The sequence below is a fragment of the Vipera berus genome (assembly GCF_964194415.1).
Source record: "Vipera berus genome assembly, chromosome: Z".
NCBI classification, from domain to species: Eukaryota; Metazoa; Chordata; class Lepidosauria; order Squamata; family Viperidae; genus Vipera; species Vipera berus.
The window spans coordinates 27,809,733-27,828,925 of NC_138205.1; the positions used below are offsets into that span (position 1 = coordinate 27,809,733).

A 19,193-nucleotide genomic window follows, 5' to 3' on the forward strand; every position below is an offset into this window, starting at 1 on the left:
TCTAACTTAACTGTTTACATATATAATACACCCCTTACCCCTCCCCTGGAGCGTTCTCTCCCTCTCTGTTGTTGGAACCTGCCCACTGGTAGTCCTTTAGGTAGGTGGGGGCCCTTCGGTTCCTGGTGGAACGACGTGGAAGTGGGGCGATGTCCGGGTCTGCCGGCGGTGCGTCTCTTTGTTCCTCTTCCTCTTGGTTTGGTAGTATTTCTGGAGGGGGTTGCAGGTTCAGTTCCGACGTTTGGGGGTCTGGGGTGTATGGCGGTTGTCTGGGTCTGAGTTGGTCTATATGTCGGCGTATGTTGCCCTGAGTTTGTGTGGAAATTAAGTAAGAAATGGGTCCTGTTTGTTGTAGCACTGTCCCTTGAACCCATTTGTTTTTATCAGAGTAAGATCGTGCCCATATCATTTGCCCTGGTTTGAATGTGCGGATGGGGGGGGGTTGTTCGTTTTCTTCCGGATATGTGTCAGGATGCAGTCTGTCAAGCCGTGTTATCAGCCTCCTTCCCCATCTTAGTTCAGCTGGCGATTTGCCAGTTGTTGTGCATGGAGTTGCGTGTTGTGACATTAGGAATTGGCTGAGTCGCCTTTGCCAGTTCCCCTTGACGAATTTTTTTAAAGCTTCTTTTGTGGAGCGTACCATAATTTCAGCCATCCCGTTACTCGATGGGTGGAAGGGCGCAGACGTGACCAGCCTAATACAATTCTTCATAGCGAATATCTGAAATTCACGAGAGGTGAATTGAGGGCCATTGTCTGAAACTATGGTGTCTGGGAGGCCGTGTGTGGCGAATATTTTCCTTAGGGCTTGTATAGTGGCTCCTGACGTTGTTTTCTTAAGGGGAGTGACTTCTAACCATTTAGAATAACTGTCCACTACAATTAGGAAACTCTGTCCCTGGATAGGTCCTGCAAAGTCTAAATGTATGCGTGACCAGGGGTTTCTTGTTGTTTCTCATTTGTGGATTGGTGCCTGGGGTGGTTCGTTCCGGGTTGCTTGACAGGTATAGCACCTTCCTACATATTTTTCTATTTCCTTATCTATGCCCGGCCACCAAACATAACTTCTGGCCATTGCTTTCATTTTGACAATGCCGGGGTGTCCTTCGTGTAAGATGTCTAACGTTTGATTTGTGTTCTTATTTGGTATTATGACACGATTTCCCCATAGCAGGCATCCCCTATGTGAAGATATTTCATTTTTCCTGTTGAAGTATGGTTGGAATTGGGGGTGTGGGTTTTTTGCTGGCCACCCTGTTGTGGCCCACCTGAGAATTCTGCTGAGTATTTTGTCCCTAGCCGAGTTGCTTGCTATAATCTTAGCAGAGAGGGGACAGTCTGGAAGTTGCGAAATTGCTAAGATCATCCCTGCTGGGGCTGGGTCTGGGTCATTGCTAGGGAGTGGCAGTCTGCTGAGGCAGTCTGCATGTCCTAATTCCTTCCCTGGTTTATGGATTAACTGATAAGAATAGGCAGCTAAGAATGTGGACCACCGTAATATTCTTGGTGAGAGAATCTGAGGTGTTATTTTATTCCAAGTGAATATCCCTAATAGGGGTTTGTGGTCTGTATATATAGTGAAGGGTCTCCCATAAAGATAGTCGTGAAATTTTTTGACCCCTGCAACTATTGCTAGGGCTTCCCTGTCTATTTGTGCGTAATTCCTTTCTGCTTTTGACAGAGTGCGTGAATAAAAGGCTATGGGTCTTTGGGTACCATCCTTGTATAAATGACTTAATACTGCCCCAATTCCATAGGGAGATGCGTCGCAAGCGATGCATATTGGTGTATCTTCTCTGAAAAGAGTGATTGTTGAACTATTGCAAATAAGCTTTTTTAGTGATTGGAAGCTATTTTCATGAATTTTGGTCCAGGACCAGGCAGTTCTCTTATCCAGGAGTCTATGCAGAGGCTCTGCGATAGTGGCTTTGTGGGGAATGAAGGCATGATAAAAATTTAATAATCCTAAAAAGGCTTGGAGTTCTTGTTTATTCTTTGGGCTAGGTGCTGTTTGAATAGCCCTTAGTTTGTCTGTGGTAGGGTGGATGCCCTGTCCGTCTATTTTGTACCCTAGGAACTCTGTGGAGGTGACTCCAATGGAGCACTTTTCCCGCTTAAGTTTGAGGCCGGCTTCTCTGAGCCGGCTCAGCACAGCTGACAGTCTGTCAGCTAAATTTTCTTCATTCTCTCCAGCGATGAGAACATCGTCGAAGTAGGGACAGACCCCGGGTATTCCTTTCAGGGTTTTCTCCATGATACCCTGGAAGATACCCGGGGCTGCTGATATGCCGAATTGTAGCCTTTTTACTTTAAAGGCACCGCGGTGGGTGACAATTGTCTGGGCTTCCGTGGTGTCATTAGTGACAGGCAGTTGCAAATACGCCTGCGTGAGATCAAGTTTGGCGAAAATGGCGCCGGAGCGGATGGAAGCAAAAACGTCCCTTACCGCTGGCACCGGGTAAGCATGGGGGCTGAGAGCTACGTTGAGGGTCGCCTTATAGTCCGCGCATAATCTTATTTCCCCATTAGGCTTAACCGGGGTGACTATTGGGGTCTCCCAGCTTCCCCCCTCTGTCGGTTCAAGCACCCCGAGCCCAACGAGGCGCTCTAGTTCCCTTTCAATTTTTTCTTTAAGGGCAAAGGGCACTCTCCTAGCTCTTATCTTAATGGGTTGGATGGCTGGGTTTAATTGTAAAGAGATGGGGGGACCCGTGTATTTTCCTAAAGTGCCATCGAAGACGTCTGCATACTTATTGCAAACGGCTTCGAGACTGGGTGATTGTACAGTATTTACCCCCGTTATGGCGATCCCTAACGGTCCGAACCAGTTCAACCCTATCAGGTTGGTGCGATTTCCCGGCGTTACCAGTACTTCTAGGGGACCCTTGAAAGATCTGTACTCCACTTCCACCTTAGCCCGCCCTTCCAGAGGAATAGGGGTTTTCTGGAAGTCTGCTAGGTGGACCTGTGTTTGCCTCAGGGGAATTTTTCCCTTGCCTTGTTGACAGATCTCCTGATAAGTTTTAAATGAAATTAGGGAGACGGCTGACCCTGAATCCACTTCCATGAGGCAGGGCACCCCCTGAATTCTTACCCTGATCTTAACCTTTGAGCTTAGGCTGTTTACCCTGTCAATTGTTTCTACCAGGGCCCCTGGCGGTTTCCCTCTGCTGGCCTGGGTAGCTGGCCTACCTGGGGAGTTTGCCTCCAAATCATTGATGTTGTCACGGCCCTTGCTGCGGCACACCGGTTTGATGTGGCCGGTCTTCCCGCAATTGTGGCACTTTGCGTTTCTAAACCGGCAGCTTCCTCGGGCATGGTTGCCCCCGCAGCTGGCGCAGGCGGCCCGTTGCTCGTAACGCGGCGGTGGCGGAGGGGGGTTCCTGGACCTTCGGCGGTCCGAAGTGTCGCCTCTCCTTGGTTGCCTGCGTTCCATTCTGCACTGCAGGGCTTCTCCGTCGGTGAAATCCACCGACTCTTCGCTGTCGCTGAGGGTGGCGCTTTCTTGGAAGACGGTCGCTGGGCTCTCTGGGGTCGTGGTAGTCGGCTTCTTCTTGTGGTTGTACTCGTAGGCCATGATTTCTCTGGTCAACTCTGCCAGGCTCATGTCGGGTTTGGATGTCAGCTTCTTCTGCAGCCTCTCGTCCCTCAACCCGATCACCACCTGGTCTCTGATGCGGTCCTCCAGGTCGGGAAAACAGCAGTTCCGCGCGGCGTGTCTGACCCCAGCGATGAACTCGTTGGCAGGCTCGTCTGGCCGCTGTTTTTTCTGGGCGAATTGGACCCGCCAGTACAGTTCCGAGCGAGCCGGCATATAGTACTTGTTCAGCTGGTCCACCAGGTCCGTGTAGGAGACCTCCGTGATGGGCACCGGGCTGAACAGGCCCACGGCAGCATCATACACTGGAGGTCCGCTGATGTATAGTAGAGCGGCGGCCTTTGCTCTGTCGTCAGTGATTTTACTGACGAGGAGGAATCCCTCGACCTGGCCTAGGTGTGATTGCCATCTCTCGGGATGGCGGGTATCGAATTCCCTCACACGCCCGAAGTTTGCCATGTCGTCCGGTCCTGGGTCGCTCCTATGGAAGTTAAAACTTCCAGTGACAGCTCTTGCCGGGAACTCTCTTCCTCGGCCGTGACTTCAGCTCAGGAACTCTCTTCCTTGGCTGTGACTTCAGCTCCGGAGCGATCCCACCTTCGTCGCCAGTGAAGTAGCCGAAGGACCACTCGGGACGACAGGCTAGTTACTAAAAGGTTTATTTAGAGCAAGGCAACATAGAATAACTTGTCCGGCTTTTATAGCCGGCAGCTGTCAGCGAGGGCCAATCAGGAGCGTTCATTTTGGCGCCGCGTCAATCCGGACCAATCCGCGTCGTCTTCTCTTGACAGCTCAGGCTTCCGCATGGTCCGGTGTTTTGACAGCCGCGAGCTGTCAGTGGTTGCGCCTGCGCTGTGCGGGGGAACTTTGACAGCTGTCAAAGTTCCCGCGTGTTCTTCTGTCAGATTTGCTTTTCCTCACGTATACAGTTTAATCACACCTAACTTATCTAACTTAACTGTTTACATATATAATACACTCCGAGTGGTCCTCAAGGGCAGCCCCATGTAAAGAGCATTGCAGTAGTCTAAATGAGAGGTCATGAGTGCATGAGTGACTGTACGTAGGGCATCCCGGTCTAGATAGGGCCGTAGTTGGCGCACCAGGCGAACCTGGGCAAAGGCTCCCCTAGTCACAGCTATTATGTGGTCTTCCAAGCAAAGCTGTGAATCTAGGAGGACTCCCAAGTTGCGAGCCCTATCTTCTTTTGTTTCTGCCATGCCTGCTAATACAATACTAAATTTAGTATACAGAAATTATTAATGCAGTCACTATGTTTAGAACGATCTCATTGAACTATGAGCACATTAAGTCAAGTAGGTAGAAATAGTGTTTAGGCTATCATTCTATTAATTAATATTTGTTCTGAACATGAACAAAAAGTCTTGGGCAATCCATTGTTTTGTTCTGCACTGAAATTATGAAGTAAAGTGAAGAAAATTTCTAAAAATGTAAATATTCCCTTGATTTGTCACTGCCCCACCCTCAGTTTTCTGAGAGCCTCTGATCTGATATCCAACTAGATTGACTCAGCTTGGGGTTTTGGTTTTTTTTTCAGCTAAGTCATGATCACTTAGTTGAGCAAGGGAATATTTACATTTTCAGAAATTGTCAATTTGGATGCTATCCATATTTTCTTAACTCTTGACCCATGTGTCTACAAATATCATATATACATATGAACTGAGTTAGTATTTTCTAGGAAGGAAGGAAGGAAGGAAGGAAGGAAGGAAGGAAGGAAGGAAGGAAGGAAGGAAGGAAGGAAGGAAGGAAGGAAGGAAGGAAGGAAGGAAGGAAGGAAGGAAGGGGAAAGAAAGAAGTTGTCAATAAATAATAATTTATTATTCTAACGAATGAGAAAGAACCACTTGGTAAATATATGAGCAAAGAAGAGTTTGAAATTAAACTCTGTTTCTCATCAGTAGTGTTTTCGTAACGTGCTCAGTGTTCACCTGCCCAGTTAACCCAATTATATTCTAGTAAACATCCCAATGAAGATTTTCTCATGTGATAATTGTTCTGCTTGTCTTTTTGCTATTTTTTTTTTCAGAAACTTATGCAAAGTATGGTATTTATTCCTATTTCTAACTTGGAATCAAGTTCCCGCACTTTTCCTATTGTTAAGTAAACCGTCTTAACTGTTAGTAATCAAACAACATCTCACATGTATATTATATGACTTTTTTGCTCTCAGTTTGCAAAGAAAATATTGAGGCTTACATTCTTGGAATGTGCTGGGTAAAACTATACATTCCTTTTCACATTTTATACAGAAATTCCTAAATATTTAAGCAGTAAGCTTCGTTAGATAGACACTGCTTCGAAGAAGCAGGAGTCTTTCCCTTTGTGGAGGCTGAAGTGGAGAGGTGGGAGAAGAATAGGTACATTTGCCCCAGGCCTTTTGGGGCTAACTTCAGAGTTAATAAACTGCACAGCATATCTGAGAAAAATAAGAAATAAAATTTTAAAAGTATCTTAGAAATTTAATCCTAAACTTTATAGAAACATAATTCTTGGTTACTACTTCTTTTTCCCAAGAACCATCATCTGTTAGAGTAGCTCTCTCTAACTCACCATCCTCCAGATATTTTGGAATGGCTGGTCCCAGAATTTTCAGCCAGAGTACCAACGTATGAACCATTACTATATATTCATAGTTTATCCATTCTCAGAGTGAATCTTCTATTCTTTAATGCTGGTTTTCTTTTAACAAAACAGAGCAGTCAGTCCTGGTTCACTAATTTTGGAAAATAATAACAAATATTGGCCTTTTTTATATTAAAAGCTAACCTCAACGAGAGTGACCAGAGATCTAAATCACAATTCATTTTGTGTGTAGGATGAAATGGATCATTCTGAGAGAAGGTTTGTTTGACCAATATTAGACCCAGGAATAATAGTCCTGCTATATACTGTGGAATTAACTACTAGTGTCTGATATTCAGTGAGGATTTTTTCTTGCTGCAGCACCATGTTCTGTATGGAATCTTACCTTGATCTCTATATTTGGTTCAGGACTGAAGTAAACAAAAGGAGTAATTGAAGTGAAACCTAGCTGAACACTGTCTCTAAAAAAGACACTGTCCCAGCTTTGGATTTATCTTATATGCAAAAGCATATAAGTCCCTGCTGTGCAAATTAAGTCAGTTTATCCTAAAGGGAGATAAAAAAAACATGTCTCTAGATGATGATGATGATGCACAGGGACTTCTGAAAAAATCCAGACATCTGTATGAACGCAGTATGGCTATAGTTAAAAAGTAGATAAAATGCTAAAAATGTTCTCAAGAATAAGAAAAATAAGTCAAATAACACTTGGGAGAGAAACTCGAACAGTAAAACAAATGTGATATGCTTGTGATAGGCTTTGCACACATATTTTACCAAACCACCTGAAAACAGGAAAACTATGAATGTTACGTTGAAGGTTTGGTACCATGTTATTTTATTGCTTCTGTGAGTCTAAATGACTAAATGGTCAAGAGTAGTAAGACAAATGAGAAATAGACACATGAACTGCATCTGAAGATCTTTCTAACACTGCATCATTTGACGTAGTGCTCAAATAGGTGCAAATAAATTATACACTTTCCAATATCTACTGTTCCCAGACTGTGGCCTTCTCAATGTTTTAGTACTGCATCTCTAAGTATTTCCAAGGGCCAAGCTGGTTGGAATTTGGAAACTGTAAATTCCAAAGAGTTGGAAGTTTCAGTTGGAGGAAAATATTTTGAGTCCGACGACTAACAACTACAGGACATATGGTCTGGCTAGTGATGAAAATTAAAATGTGAAGGTTTGCTACTCTCACTTATCTAGGAACACGAAAAACAAAACTTGTATTCTATAATTGACTGTAAATTAAAACAATGAAGTTATTATTAAAATCTATCATTATTATCAAAACTTTATGTAGTATTGTAGGCTAATTAAGTGCTCACTGGAGTTCAATTCTGACTGTCTCAAAGTTGGTTCAGCCTTCCATCCTTCCAAGGTGGATAAAATGAGGACCCAGATTGTTAGTGGCAATATGCTGACTCTGTAAACCGCTTAGAGAGGGCTGTAAAGCACTGTGAAGTGGTATATAAGTCTAAGCACTATTGCTATCACTATGTTAATATAATGTAACTATATTTATGCATAGGGGGAAATATATTATTAAAGAGAAGAAAAAATACTTTGAAATACAATTTGAGTAGACTAAAACATGAAATATAAGTGGTGGTGGTTGTGGTGGTGATGATGATGATGATGATATTGCTGTTATTTTGCAGGTACACAGAGCTTCTGCACTGGAGTCAAATTCCTTGTTTGTCTAATCACACTTGGCCAAATAACATATTCCACTCCACTCCACTCTACTCCACTCCTCTCTACTCCATTCCATTCCATTCCATTCCATTATTTCTGTTCTGTTCTGTTCTGATCTATTCTTAAACCGAAACTTCCTCTTTCTTTAGCATCCTGCAATAAGTTGTACTTAAGTCTTGTTTTTTTTCCCTTCCCTTATGAACTTAGAAATATCCATTTGCCATTATTTAAATGGAATGTCATAAGTATCAATAAAGTCTGAAATAAAAATAATATCTTTGGTAAGATGTTCGTGTTAATTATAGAGATTCTAGCTAACAAAGATAATTGCAAGCTGTCCCATCTTAATAGGTCTTTTTTGATATCATTCCACACAGGTACAAAGTTGTTTTGAAACAATTTAGAATTCGTATTTGTCAGTGTAGCCCCAAATTATTTTTTCTCCACCTTGAAGCCAAACTTTTTGGTCAATATTTCTTAGTTGTGAGAAGTATTCTTAACAAGCGTTCCAGTTTTCTGTTTATTTATTTTGAAGCCCACTAAAAATCATTTAGTTTCTTAATCAAGAATTCTTAGCTGGCTTTTGGGGTCTCTCTTTCTCTCTTCTTTCAAGCATTTCTTTGAAAAGGCCAGATGCTTATGTGGGAGGGATCATAGCTCAGTATTGGATGGACTAGTGGTCTAGTCCACAGGTCTGCAACCCGCAGCTCCGGAGCCGCATGCGGCTCTTTCAGCCGTCTCCTGCGGCTCCCAGGCCTCTGCCATGTGCAGTCCAAAAAAAAAAAAGTGGGACTAAAAAAGTTCAACCAATCAATTCAAATATGCAGGGTAGGTGCATATCTCGCCTTGGCTCCACTCTTCAGTCAAACCCTGTTCTGCACATGCGTGCATGTACGCACATGCGCACACATTTTTTGCGGCTCCCAGTTTTTCCTTTTGTGAGGGAACCGGTTCCGAGTGGCTCTTTCACTGTTTCAGGTTGCTGACCCCTGGTCTAGTCTCTCTTCAAGATATCATGTCTTTGAATGAAACCATTAGCTTATTTCATAATATAGTATTTTCATTAGTTCAGAAAGTGTTGCAGGAAGGAAAAAACTACTCAACAAATGCTCACATTAAATTACAGGGGTCCATTTTTTCACTTTTACAAAAAAATTTAATTACATTTTTAAAAGTGTCTTTTACCTCCCTATTTCATAGGCTACATTGTATGTATATCAAGGGATTGAACAAAGGGTTCAGGATTGTTTAAAACAAAGGCAAGACTTTGTTGATTTCGCCATCTGTTTTGGGCAGCACATAAACAATCATTATTGTGCCATAGAATATTGACTCGACCATGAGGAGTGAAAAGCAAACTCAGAAAGCCTTTTTTCTTCCACTGATAAATGACATTCTCATAATGATGGAAATAATGAAAATATAAGAGGCAAAAGTCAAGAAAAAAAAGGAAGCAAGAGACACATCACAGATAATAAAATAGAGACAAGTTCAATCAAGTGGGTGTCACTGCACACTAATTTTAATCTTCGATTTAATTCACAATAAAAATGATTTATTCCACAGAACTTTAACTGAAACATTAGATATAAATGTAGCGGGGAGAGCTGGACAGCTGCACGGTGCTTGGTGACCCCTGATCGCTGCAGAAATGCTTGCCCCAATCTGGTGCATGGTAGCTACTCAGTGCTCGGGCAGTTCTGAATGCCTCAGGCAGCTCCAGTCTGGCACACAGGAGACTCCACTCACCCCAAGGTGACACAGGTGGCCCCAATTCATATCTACAGCACTCAGGCAGCCCCAATCACTGTGGGGTGGTTTGGGCAGCCATGATCCCAATACACAGCACTTCTCTGGGTGGGAGATAAGCCAGAAATTACAGGGGAAGAGGTAGCCCAGGAAAAGGGGATATAAAGTGAGGAGGTGTATGGCATGAAGGGAAAAACAAAGGAGGAGAGAACTGAAGAAGGAGGGGAGATGGAGAATGAGAGAGTATGAGGTAAGCAGAGAAGGAGTATTGGGGGGGAGAAATAAACAAAGGAGATCAGCATAGAAGGAGGCAAAGCAAGCAGAGGAGGAGGCAAAGAGAGAGAGAGTGATGGGAGAATACAGTACAGAGCCAGGAAAGAGGAGAGCATGGGCGAAGGTCTTACCAGCCTACCCTGCCATCACCTCATTGCATGGTCCCTGCTTGGAAGGCTGCATGGGAGGCAATAGAGGACTGAGAGAGTGAGAGAGAAGGCACCAGACACACCAAACTTTTGCAGAGGCAAACTTATCAAGGGGAACAGATGAGTCAGTGATCAAAGGGGATGTCAGACACATCCAAAGAAAGCAAAGGTGAACTGATCCATGTTAGTGGTCAAGCCAGTGACCAGAGGGGGCACCAGTGATGGTGAGGTGATCCAGAAGAGTGGGTGAGCCATGACCAGACACATCATAAGAAAGTGAAGGCAAGCTGATCCACCAGAGGCAGGTGTTGGATTCAGCCAGTTTGCATCACTTTGACAGAACTGGTAGCTATTTTTTTGTTGCCCAGGCCCAAAATGGATTTCCAGAAGCAGCATTCACACAGAGAACCAGTTGTTCACATATTTGAATCCCACCACTGACCAAAGTATAGTGGAGGTGATATGATCTGGGTCAGGGTTGAGAAACTGCTGGCCTGTGGGCAAGATGCGTCATGCCAAAACTGCGCCCAGCCCATTGCCGGCAATGGAAAAAACAGTCACAATATGTTGTGACATGTCACATGATGTTCTGAGTTTGACACATCTGATCTGTGTGAATGGAGGTGCCAAGGCAAGTGACCAGAGTAGGCTGATGGCTAGGGCAAGTGACAGAGCAAGGGACGCCAAAACATAAGGCAATGACTGAGAGGGCGGGACACCAAATTGCCTGGGGGAAAGGGACAGAGGGATCCAGACTTTTGCAGCCATTTTGGAGGTAGAGCTACATAAAGTTATCTTCATAATAAATACACTATTGATTCATGATCCTGCAATAGGCTGGAAACAAACTCTATGCTTAATTATTATTATATAATGCAATGGCTTTCAGTTCTGCTTACTTTCCTGAGAGATTCCCATTGAGGTCTAATTTGATGTGTGTCTACTTCAGGTTTTTGTGTTGTTGTTTTTTTCAAATCAGCCAGATCATTTACTTCAGAAAATACCTTTTTTTGAAAAATTTGGTCCATATTTTGAATATTGACTTAAGTTTTCACAAATCATATTTACCAATGGATTGAGGTGCTGTTTTCTTCCCATTTCTCCCTGTAGGAAAATCATGACCTTATTTGCAGTAGAAAGGCAGAATTAGAAGTTGCTAGCTTCATTTAACAGCTTTGCCTCCAAGTTGTGTTATACACAGAAGTGAGAATTTGGGAAGCAATTTATTTCATACCACATATTATAAATTAAAATCAAAAGATGAGCTTCAGGACCCTTAACTGGAAATACTGGGGATCTGCAATTCAGAAGCCCACAGTCCACATTATGAACTTGATGGGTGTTTGGCAGAATCAATATTGCTATTATCCAGAAAAGGTTTGAGGTTGAAAATTCTGGGAATTGTTGATCTAGCAAATAAGAAATGCCACTTTGGTGAATATTTGAACCTAATAAATTGTGACATAGCACTCTTCCCTGAAATCGCTCTTCCCTGAAATTTAAAAATATTAGCTGAATACCAGATGGGCCAAAATTGCATCACATGGTGAGATAAATAGCTTTTCTTCCTTATTCTTATATGCATGCTTGATTTGAATCCAATCCACTCACACATTCCAGTCTGTTTAGAAATGTGATTTGAAGAATTTCAGCTGTTCCATTCCCAAGACATCCAGAAAGTTCCGAGTTGGGGAAGAGTGACCTAGAACAAGACACCAGACTGTCTCCTAAATCTATGTATCCCAGTAATATCTGTTGTTAGTAACACATGTTTTCTGCCTTTGCTGTATTCCCAATAAAAGTAATGTGGAATTTGAAATTATTGTTTTGTGACCAGTTAATTGTTTTTTTGGACTGAATGAATGTCAATGGTTTCATATGAATCATAGGAAATGTGTTGACGATTGCAACAAAGAAATGGGCAAGGAAGAAAAAGGATAAAAAATAAAATAGTTGAGGGCAGAAGTATCCAGACTTTTCTTCTAACAATACATTTTCTTTTTTAAAATTTTCCCTACTTATGTTCTCACATTTCTTTCTAATATGTTCCATAGCACTTCTATTCTCCATTTGAATATTTAGTACTTCAATGGCAATTTTCTTTTAAGAAAACAAGATAAGTTAATATTGGTTCATTAAGTTTGTCAAATACTTATGAAAATGCATTTTAAAAATTTAGAATCTGAATTAAGAAGACTCAATAACACTTTAAATCCAAATTCAGTCTCTGCTAAATATATTTAACAGAGAATGAATTTTGAATTTAAAAATATGGCTAGCCAATAGCATAAACAGGAATAACAGTCCAACAGTATGGTACGTAATTATTTCTGTAGAAGCTTTCAATTTTCTCTCACCATGATCATCAAATTTTCTATAAAATCTTATCTTGATATCTAGATTTAATTCATGACTAATCTTAATATAAGAACTTACTAAAATAAAATCTAACTGACTGCATAAAAAAACCCCTAACTTAGCATTTATCCTGTATGAAAGGACACAGTCCCTGCTATAAAAATTTATATTATCCCAGAGGAAGAGAACCAGTCTTTGGATGATAATGGCCAGGGGAAATCTGAAAACTCCCAGATATTTAAAACTTCTCTCTATATACAATTGCTACTTTAAAGACTAAAAAAAATGTCAATAATGCTCTTTAAGTATAGGAGTGTATATGTGCATGTCATCAAGTGATGCTGAAGTCCTGAAGTTTTTTGGTAAGATTTTGGAAGTGATTTGCCATTGTCTTTTTCCTTAATATTTCATGTAATATTTCATCTCCTACTCTTTCCTATTATTAAGTAAACTGACTTAAATGTTAGGAATTAAATTCTATCTCTAATATATACATTGCATAGTGTGTGTGTGTGTGTGTGTGTGTGTGTGTGTGTGTGTGTGTGTGTGTGAATAGATGTGAAATCAACTGGTACCTACCTGATTGCAACACCTAATGTGAGGTGAAGCTGGTGTTGGGGAAAGAGTTGGATGGTATAACAGAACACCATCAAATTTTATAAGTGTGGGGCTAGTCTACCCCCTATGGTGCACTCTGGATAGCTCATGGGTGTGAACAGAAGGGACTGGCAAATGTCAGCAGCCAAATAACTACTTTGTAAATTACATCTTGAAGAGAAGTTCTATTTCACTTTTAAACACAAGGATTTAACTAATAGGATTATAACTGAAAAAACAATTGCAATGACAACATACTGAGAGAGAATCATTACTATTTGGTATTTCCCCATTTTCTCTAATGGTCAAAAGAGCTCACAGGTGCAAAGCGATGGTCCACCTTCTCTTTTTATTGCCTTGGTTACTCCTTACACCAATCTTCTTTTGAAGTAGTGCAACCAATTTCAGGGGAGTGCCTTAGTTAGTTTATCAGACAGTTCTAATCCCCAAACAACTGGAAACATCAGCTTATGGAACAGCATTGATAGTTTGATAATAAGTAGAGGGCAGAATGATTGGGTAATGACAAAAATAAAAAAATGAAGATTTGCTTCTCTTACTTTTTTAGGAGGATTGGAGATAGAACATGAATATCTCTGTCAATTAAAACAGTGATGTTGCTATTAAAAATTTTATCATTATTTCTAATGCTTTATAGCTAATATTGCATATCTGTGATTATCCATATTAGTAATTATCACAGGGTGACACATAGAATCATAAAAATAGCTATATAATTTATCAAATAGATATTCTTGCCTATCTCATAAGCTATGACTCTGGGTGAAATATATTAAATAAATGTATTATTTATTAAATAAATAAAAAAAACAAATATGTAAACCAAAAATGAAATCAGAAGGCACAAGATGAATTAGACCAAAAAGCATATTTCCAAGTAAATAACATTTAATATTTTTAAATGAAAAATTGTCAACAATGGAAAGTTTTTATAAAGGATAGCCTCTACTAGTCATGATCAATTACCTCAATAAAAGCAGCTTTAGGACTGGTATGAAATTCCCTACTGCTCCTCCCAAACTTCTCCTTGTAAAAGTCAGATATTTAATGGGGAAGGGTCAAACCTCAGCACTGTCAAAGTCACCAGCAATACTACCTCTGCTTCCACCTCTTTGAAGCAGCCATGAATGTATTTACTAAGAATCAAGTGGTTAATCCAGAGAGAAAAAGGCTTTCTGTGAAATTATTTTTTCTTCTGGATTTCAAGCTGCCCCTTTAAAAATAATGAATACATCTCATCAGAATGAACGCTAACAAAATTCACTTAGGTATGCCATTCACCCTGCTTTGGCTGCCTCAGGTGAGGAGGACATAAGCATGGCAGAATTCTTTAATGTCCCTAATACAGTTTTAGAGAAATCCATCGATGTGATTATATTCTCGAGAAGCCCAAATCTTCATTTCAGTGAGGAATAATATAACATGAAAAAAATGTTTGTGCTAATTATGGTGGTACATTCTTCCAATTGTACACAATTTAGCAACCACTTTTATAAGGGCCTCTTTCACCTCCCTGTTTCGTAAGCTGTATATCAGGGGATTGAACAAAGGGGTCAGGACTGTATAAAACAGAGACAACACTTTGTTAATATTACGCAGGCCATCTGTTTTGGGCAAAATGTAGACAATCATTAAGGTGCTATAGAAAATAGACACCACCATGAGGTGTGAGGAGCAGGTTGAGAAAGCCTTTTTCCTCCCACTCATAGATGACATTCTCATTATAGTGGAAATAATGAAGATATAAGATGCCAAAGTCAAAAAGAAAGGAAGCAAGATACACATAGCAGATATGAAAAAAGTTACTACTTCAATAATGTGAGTGTCATTGCATGCTAGCTTTAATATTGGATTCAGTTCACAAAAGAAATGATTGATTTCACTGGGGCCACAGAACTTCAATTGACGCATCAGATATAAAACTATGCTCATAACAAATAAGCCATTGATCCATGATCCAATTATAAACTGGAGACAAATTCTGCCATTCATAAGTATTGTGTAATGCAGAGGCTTACAAATTGCTACACACCTATCATATGACATTGCCCCTAGTAGACAACATTCAGCAACTCCTAAAATAGCAAAAAAGTAATATTGCATCATGCAACCAGTTACAGAAATGTACCTTTTCCTACCATATAAGAGATTATCCAGCATCATTGGAAGGATGTTAGAACTGTAACAGATTTCCAGGCAAGAGAGATTGCTCAGGAAGAAATACATGGGAGTGTGAAGATGGGAATCAATACTAACAAGCAAAATGATCAGGATATTCCCCACCATGGTAATAATGTAGATAATTAAGAAAAGCCAAAAGAGTAGAACCTGTAGATTTCCAAGTCCAACAAATCCCAGCAGATGGAAAGCTATAATATCTGTTTGGTTCTCTTGTTCTGTTTTTGTCATGCCAGCAGGTATGATGCAAAAATTATTTGAGCTGCTTAGAAATTACTTAATGCAGTTCTTAAAAGCCACAGTCACAGCTATGAAGCAGTTTTTCTTTTTTACAATTCCGTAGTTACAAGCCACAGCAGCACAACATATGAGGACCTGAAAAACAAGTCATTTGAGAACAAACAGGTGAACATCATGAGGTCAGGAAAACTAAGTCAGATATTGTAGTAGAAAACAGAAGCTTGTTGGGTTTTCATTTTTATTTGGGGAACATTTCACTTCAACCTTCAGTGAAGGTTAAGTCAATAAAATAACTTTCATCTGAAGATGAACAAAAGTCTCTTGCAATCCATTCATTTTTTCATTAAACCTAGTGCAAATCAGAGGAAATTAGTTTTTTTTTACTAAAGACCTTCCATCTGAAATCCAAGTAACAAGTAGCTTTGCTTACTTTTTTCAGATCAACCAAGTTTAACTTGGTGTTATCACTTAGCTCAGTGAAAATATGTTACATACTTTTTTTATTCCTGATTTAAGCTTCCACAAATATTATGTTTACAGATAAATTGAGGCTGTGTTTCCTTTCTCTCTGTGTTTTAAATAGGAAAATATTTGCTAGATTGCAAAAGAAAAAATTAAATTAGAACTTTCTGGCTCCATTTCAGTTTTTCTTGCACATTACTTTACAAATTGAAATTTCCAGAGGCATTATTTATTTATTTATTTATTTAGTTACATTTATATACCGCCCTATTCCCTGAGGACTCAGGGCGGTTTACAGGAAATTAAAAAATCCACCATACAAAAGTTAAAAAAAACCAAATTAAAAAATATTAAATTGACCCTGTATACTTAAAACCCCAATTAAAATTTCTCCTCAGCCTGGGCCCGAGAGCTCAAAGAGCCAGGTCTTCAGGCCCCGGCGGAATGATCGGAGGTCGGGGGCAGTCCTCAGCTCCACCGGCAGCTGGTTCCAGAGGGCAGGCGCTCCCACTGAGAAGGCCCTATCCCTGGGTGTCACCCGCCGGCAATCTCTCACCGGCGGCACCCTGAGCAGACCCTCCCTGTGGGAGCGCACTGGGCGAAGGGCGTTTGATGCCGGCAGCAGGTGTTCCCTCAAATAGCCCGGACCCAGGCCATGTAGGGCTTTATAGGTAATAACCAGCACCTTGAATTTCACCCGGAGGGCAACCGGATGCCAATGCAGCTCGCGGAGTAGAGGTGTTACATGGGAGTATCGGGAGACCCCCATTACAACTCGCGCGGCCGCATTCTGCACCAGTTGAAGCCTCCGAGTGGTCTTCAAGGGCAGCCCCATGTAGAGAGCGTTACAGTAGTCCAGACGGGAGGTAACAAGCGCATGAGTAACTGTGCGTAGGGCGTCTCGGTCCAGATAGGGACGCAACTGGCGCACCAGGCGAACCTGTGCAAAAGCCCCCCTGGTCACGGCTCCTATGTGGTCTTCAAAATTGAGCCGTGAGTCCAGGAGGACGCCCAGGTTGCGAGCCCTATCAACAGGGGGTAACACCTCACCCCCCATCGTTAGAGGTGGAATAAGTTGGTTAACCCGAGATGCTGATATGCATAGCCACTCAGTCTTGGCGGGATTGAGACGAAGCCTGTTTCTCCCCATCCAGACCTGAACCGCCTCCAGGCACCGGGACATCACGGAGAGGGCATCGCTGGGTTGGTTCGGGGTGGAAAGAAAAAGTTGGGTATCATCAGCGTACTGGTGATACCCCACCCCGAAACCACGAATGATCTCGCCCAGCGGCTTCATATAGATGTTGAACAGGAGAGGCGAGAGGACCGACCCCTGAGGAACTCCACAAATGAGAGACCTCGGGGCGGATCTCTGCCCTCCTGTCAACACCGACTGCGAGCGGCCCTGGAGGTAGGAGGAGAACCACCGTAGAACGGTGCCTCCCACTCCCAACCCCCTGAGACGCCGCAGTAGGATACCATGGTCGATGGTATCGAAAGCCGCTGAGAGATCTAATAGGACCAGGACAGAGGAGCAACCCCTGTCCCTAGCCCTCCAGAGATCATTCACCAGCGCGACCAATGCCGTCTCCGTGCTGTGTCCGGGCCTGAAGCCCGATTGGTACGGGTCCAGATAATCAGTTTCCTCCAGGAACAGAGGGAGCTGATGCGCCACCATACTCTCAACAACCTTCGCCAGAAAGCGAAGGTTGGAGACTGGACGATAGTTGTTTAAAACAGCCGGGTCCAAAGCAGGCTTCTTGAGAAGGGGCCTCACCACCGCCTCCTTCAAGGCGGCAGGGAAGACACCCTCCTTCAAAGAAGCAGTTATTACTGCATGGAACCAGCCTCGTGTTCCCTCCCGAGCCGCATAAGCTAGCCAGGAGGGGCACGGATCCAACAAACAGGTGGTGGTGCTCAGTCTCCCCATGATCCTGTCCACATCATCAGGGGAAACAGGGTCGAACTCAGTCCAGATAACATGCTCAAGACCGCCTGATTCCTCCACGTCAGACTCTGCCCAGTCAGAGTCCAGACCGGTCCGGATCCGAGCGATTTTGTCCGCCAGATGATGACTAAACTCCTCGGCTCGTCCCTGCAAGGGATCCTCTCTCACCTCCTGGTTAAGGAGGGAGCGAGTCACCCTAAACAGGGCGGCCGGGCGATTATCTGCGGACGCGATAAGGGCGGCAAAGTAGTTAGACTTCGCCGTCCTTATCGCCGCAAGATAAGACCTTATAAAGGTTCTTAACTGCAATCGGTCGGATTCGGATCGGCTGGATCTCCAACCGCTCTCTAGACCTCGTCTCCGACGCTTCATCTCCCGGAGCTCCACAGAGAACCATGGGGCCCAACGGGATCTGCGCCGGGTCAGAGGTCGCATGGGTACAACGCAGTCAAGTGCCCTGGTGGCAGCCGTTTCCCAGGCCTCCACCAGAGCATCGACTGGGCTGTGGGTAAGGGTGATAGGTATAGGCCCAAGCGCCCTCTGGAACTGATCCGGGTCCATTAGGCGCCTGGGGCGGAACCACCTGGACGGTTCCGCCACCCAGCGGCGGGGGGTGGCATGACGGAAAACCAGCCTCAGGAGGTGGTGATCTGACCATGACAGAGGGGTGATGGACGGGGAACCCCCTCCCAGATCGTCCAACCACTGTCCAGACAGGAACACCAGGTCGAGAGTATGATCCCCCTCATGAGTCGGGCCCTCAATAACCTGGGTCAGGCCCATGGCTGTCATGGAAGCCATGAACTCCCGAGCCAACTCCGACGACCCTCCCAGTGACGGCAGGTTGAAGTCACCCAGGACTATAAGCCTGGGGAACTCCACTGCCAACCCTGAGAGGGCGTCGAGCAGCTCAGGCAGGGCTGTTGCCACACAGCTGGGCGCCAGGTATGTAAGCAACAAGCCCAACTGAACCCGAGGACCACATCTCAAGAGGAGGGATTCACTCCCGGCCATCTGGACAATGGTGGCCTCCCGGGGACACAAAGTCTCCCGAATAACCACTGCCACTCCACCACCCCTGCCCTGAGCCCGCGGCTGGTGCAGCACCCGGAAACCCGGCGGGCATAACTCGGTGAGAGGCACCCCTCCCTCCGAGCCCAGCCAAGTTTCCGTGATGCACGCTAGATCCGCACATTCCTCCTCGATCAGGTCACGGATGAGGGGAGCTTTGTTGACTACGGATCTAGCGTTAAAATAGACCAACCTGAGCTCAGGGGCCTGATCACCCTCATCCCCGGGTAAGAGGGTG

General features: G+C 43.3%; 1 protein-coding gene across 1 annotated transcript; it reads right to left on the minus strand.

Moving 5' to 3' along the window:
• Positions 1-14,496: 14,496 nt before the first annotated feature.
• Positions 14,497-15,465, minus strand: LOC308678923 (olfactory receptor 8H2-like; the record flags this gene model as incomplete). Its single annotated transcript, XM_081346153.1, has 1 exon — positions 14,497-15,465. The coding sequence occupies one exon, from the start codon at positions 15,463-15,465 to the stop codon at positions 14,497-14,499; it is 969 nt and encodes a 322-aa protein (XP_081202279.1).
• Between the last annotated feature and the right edge of the window lie 3,728 nt (positions 15,466-19,193).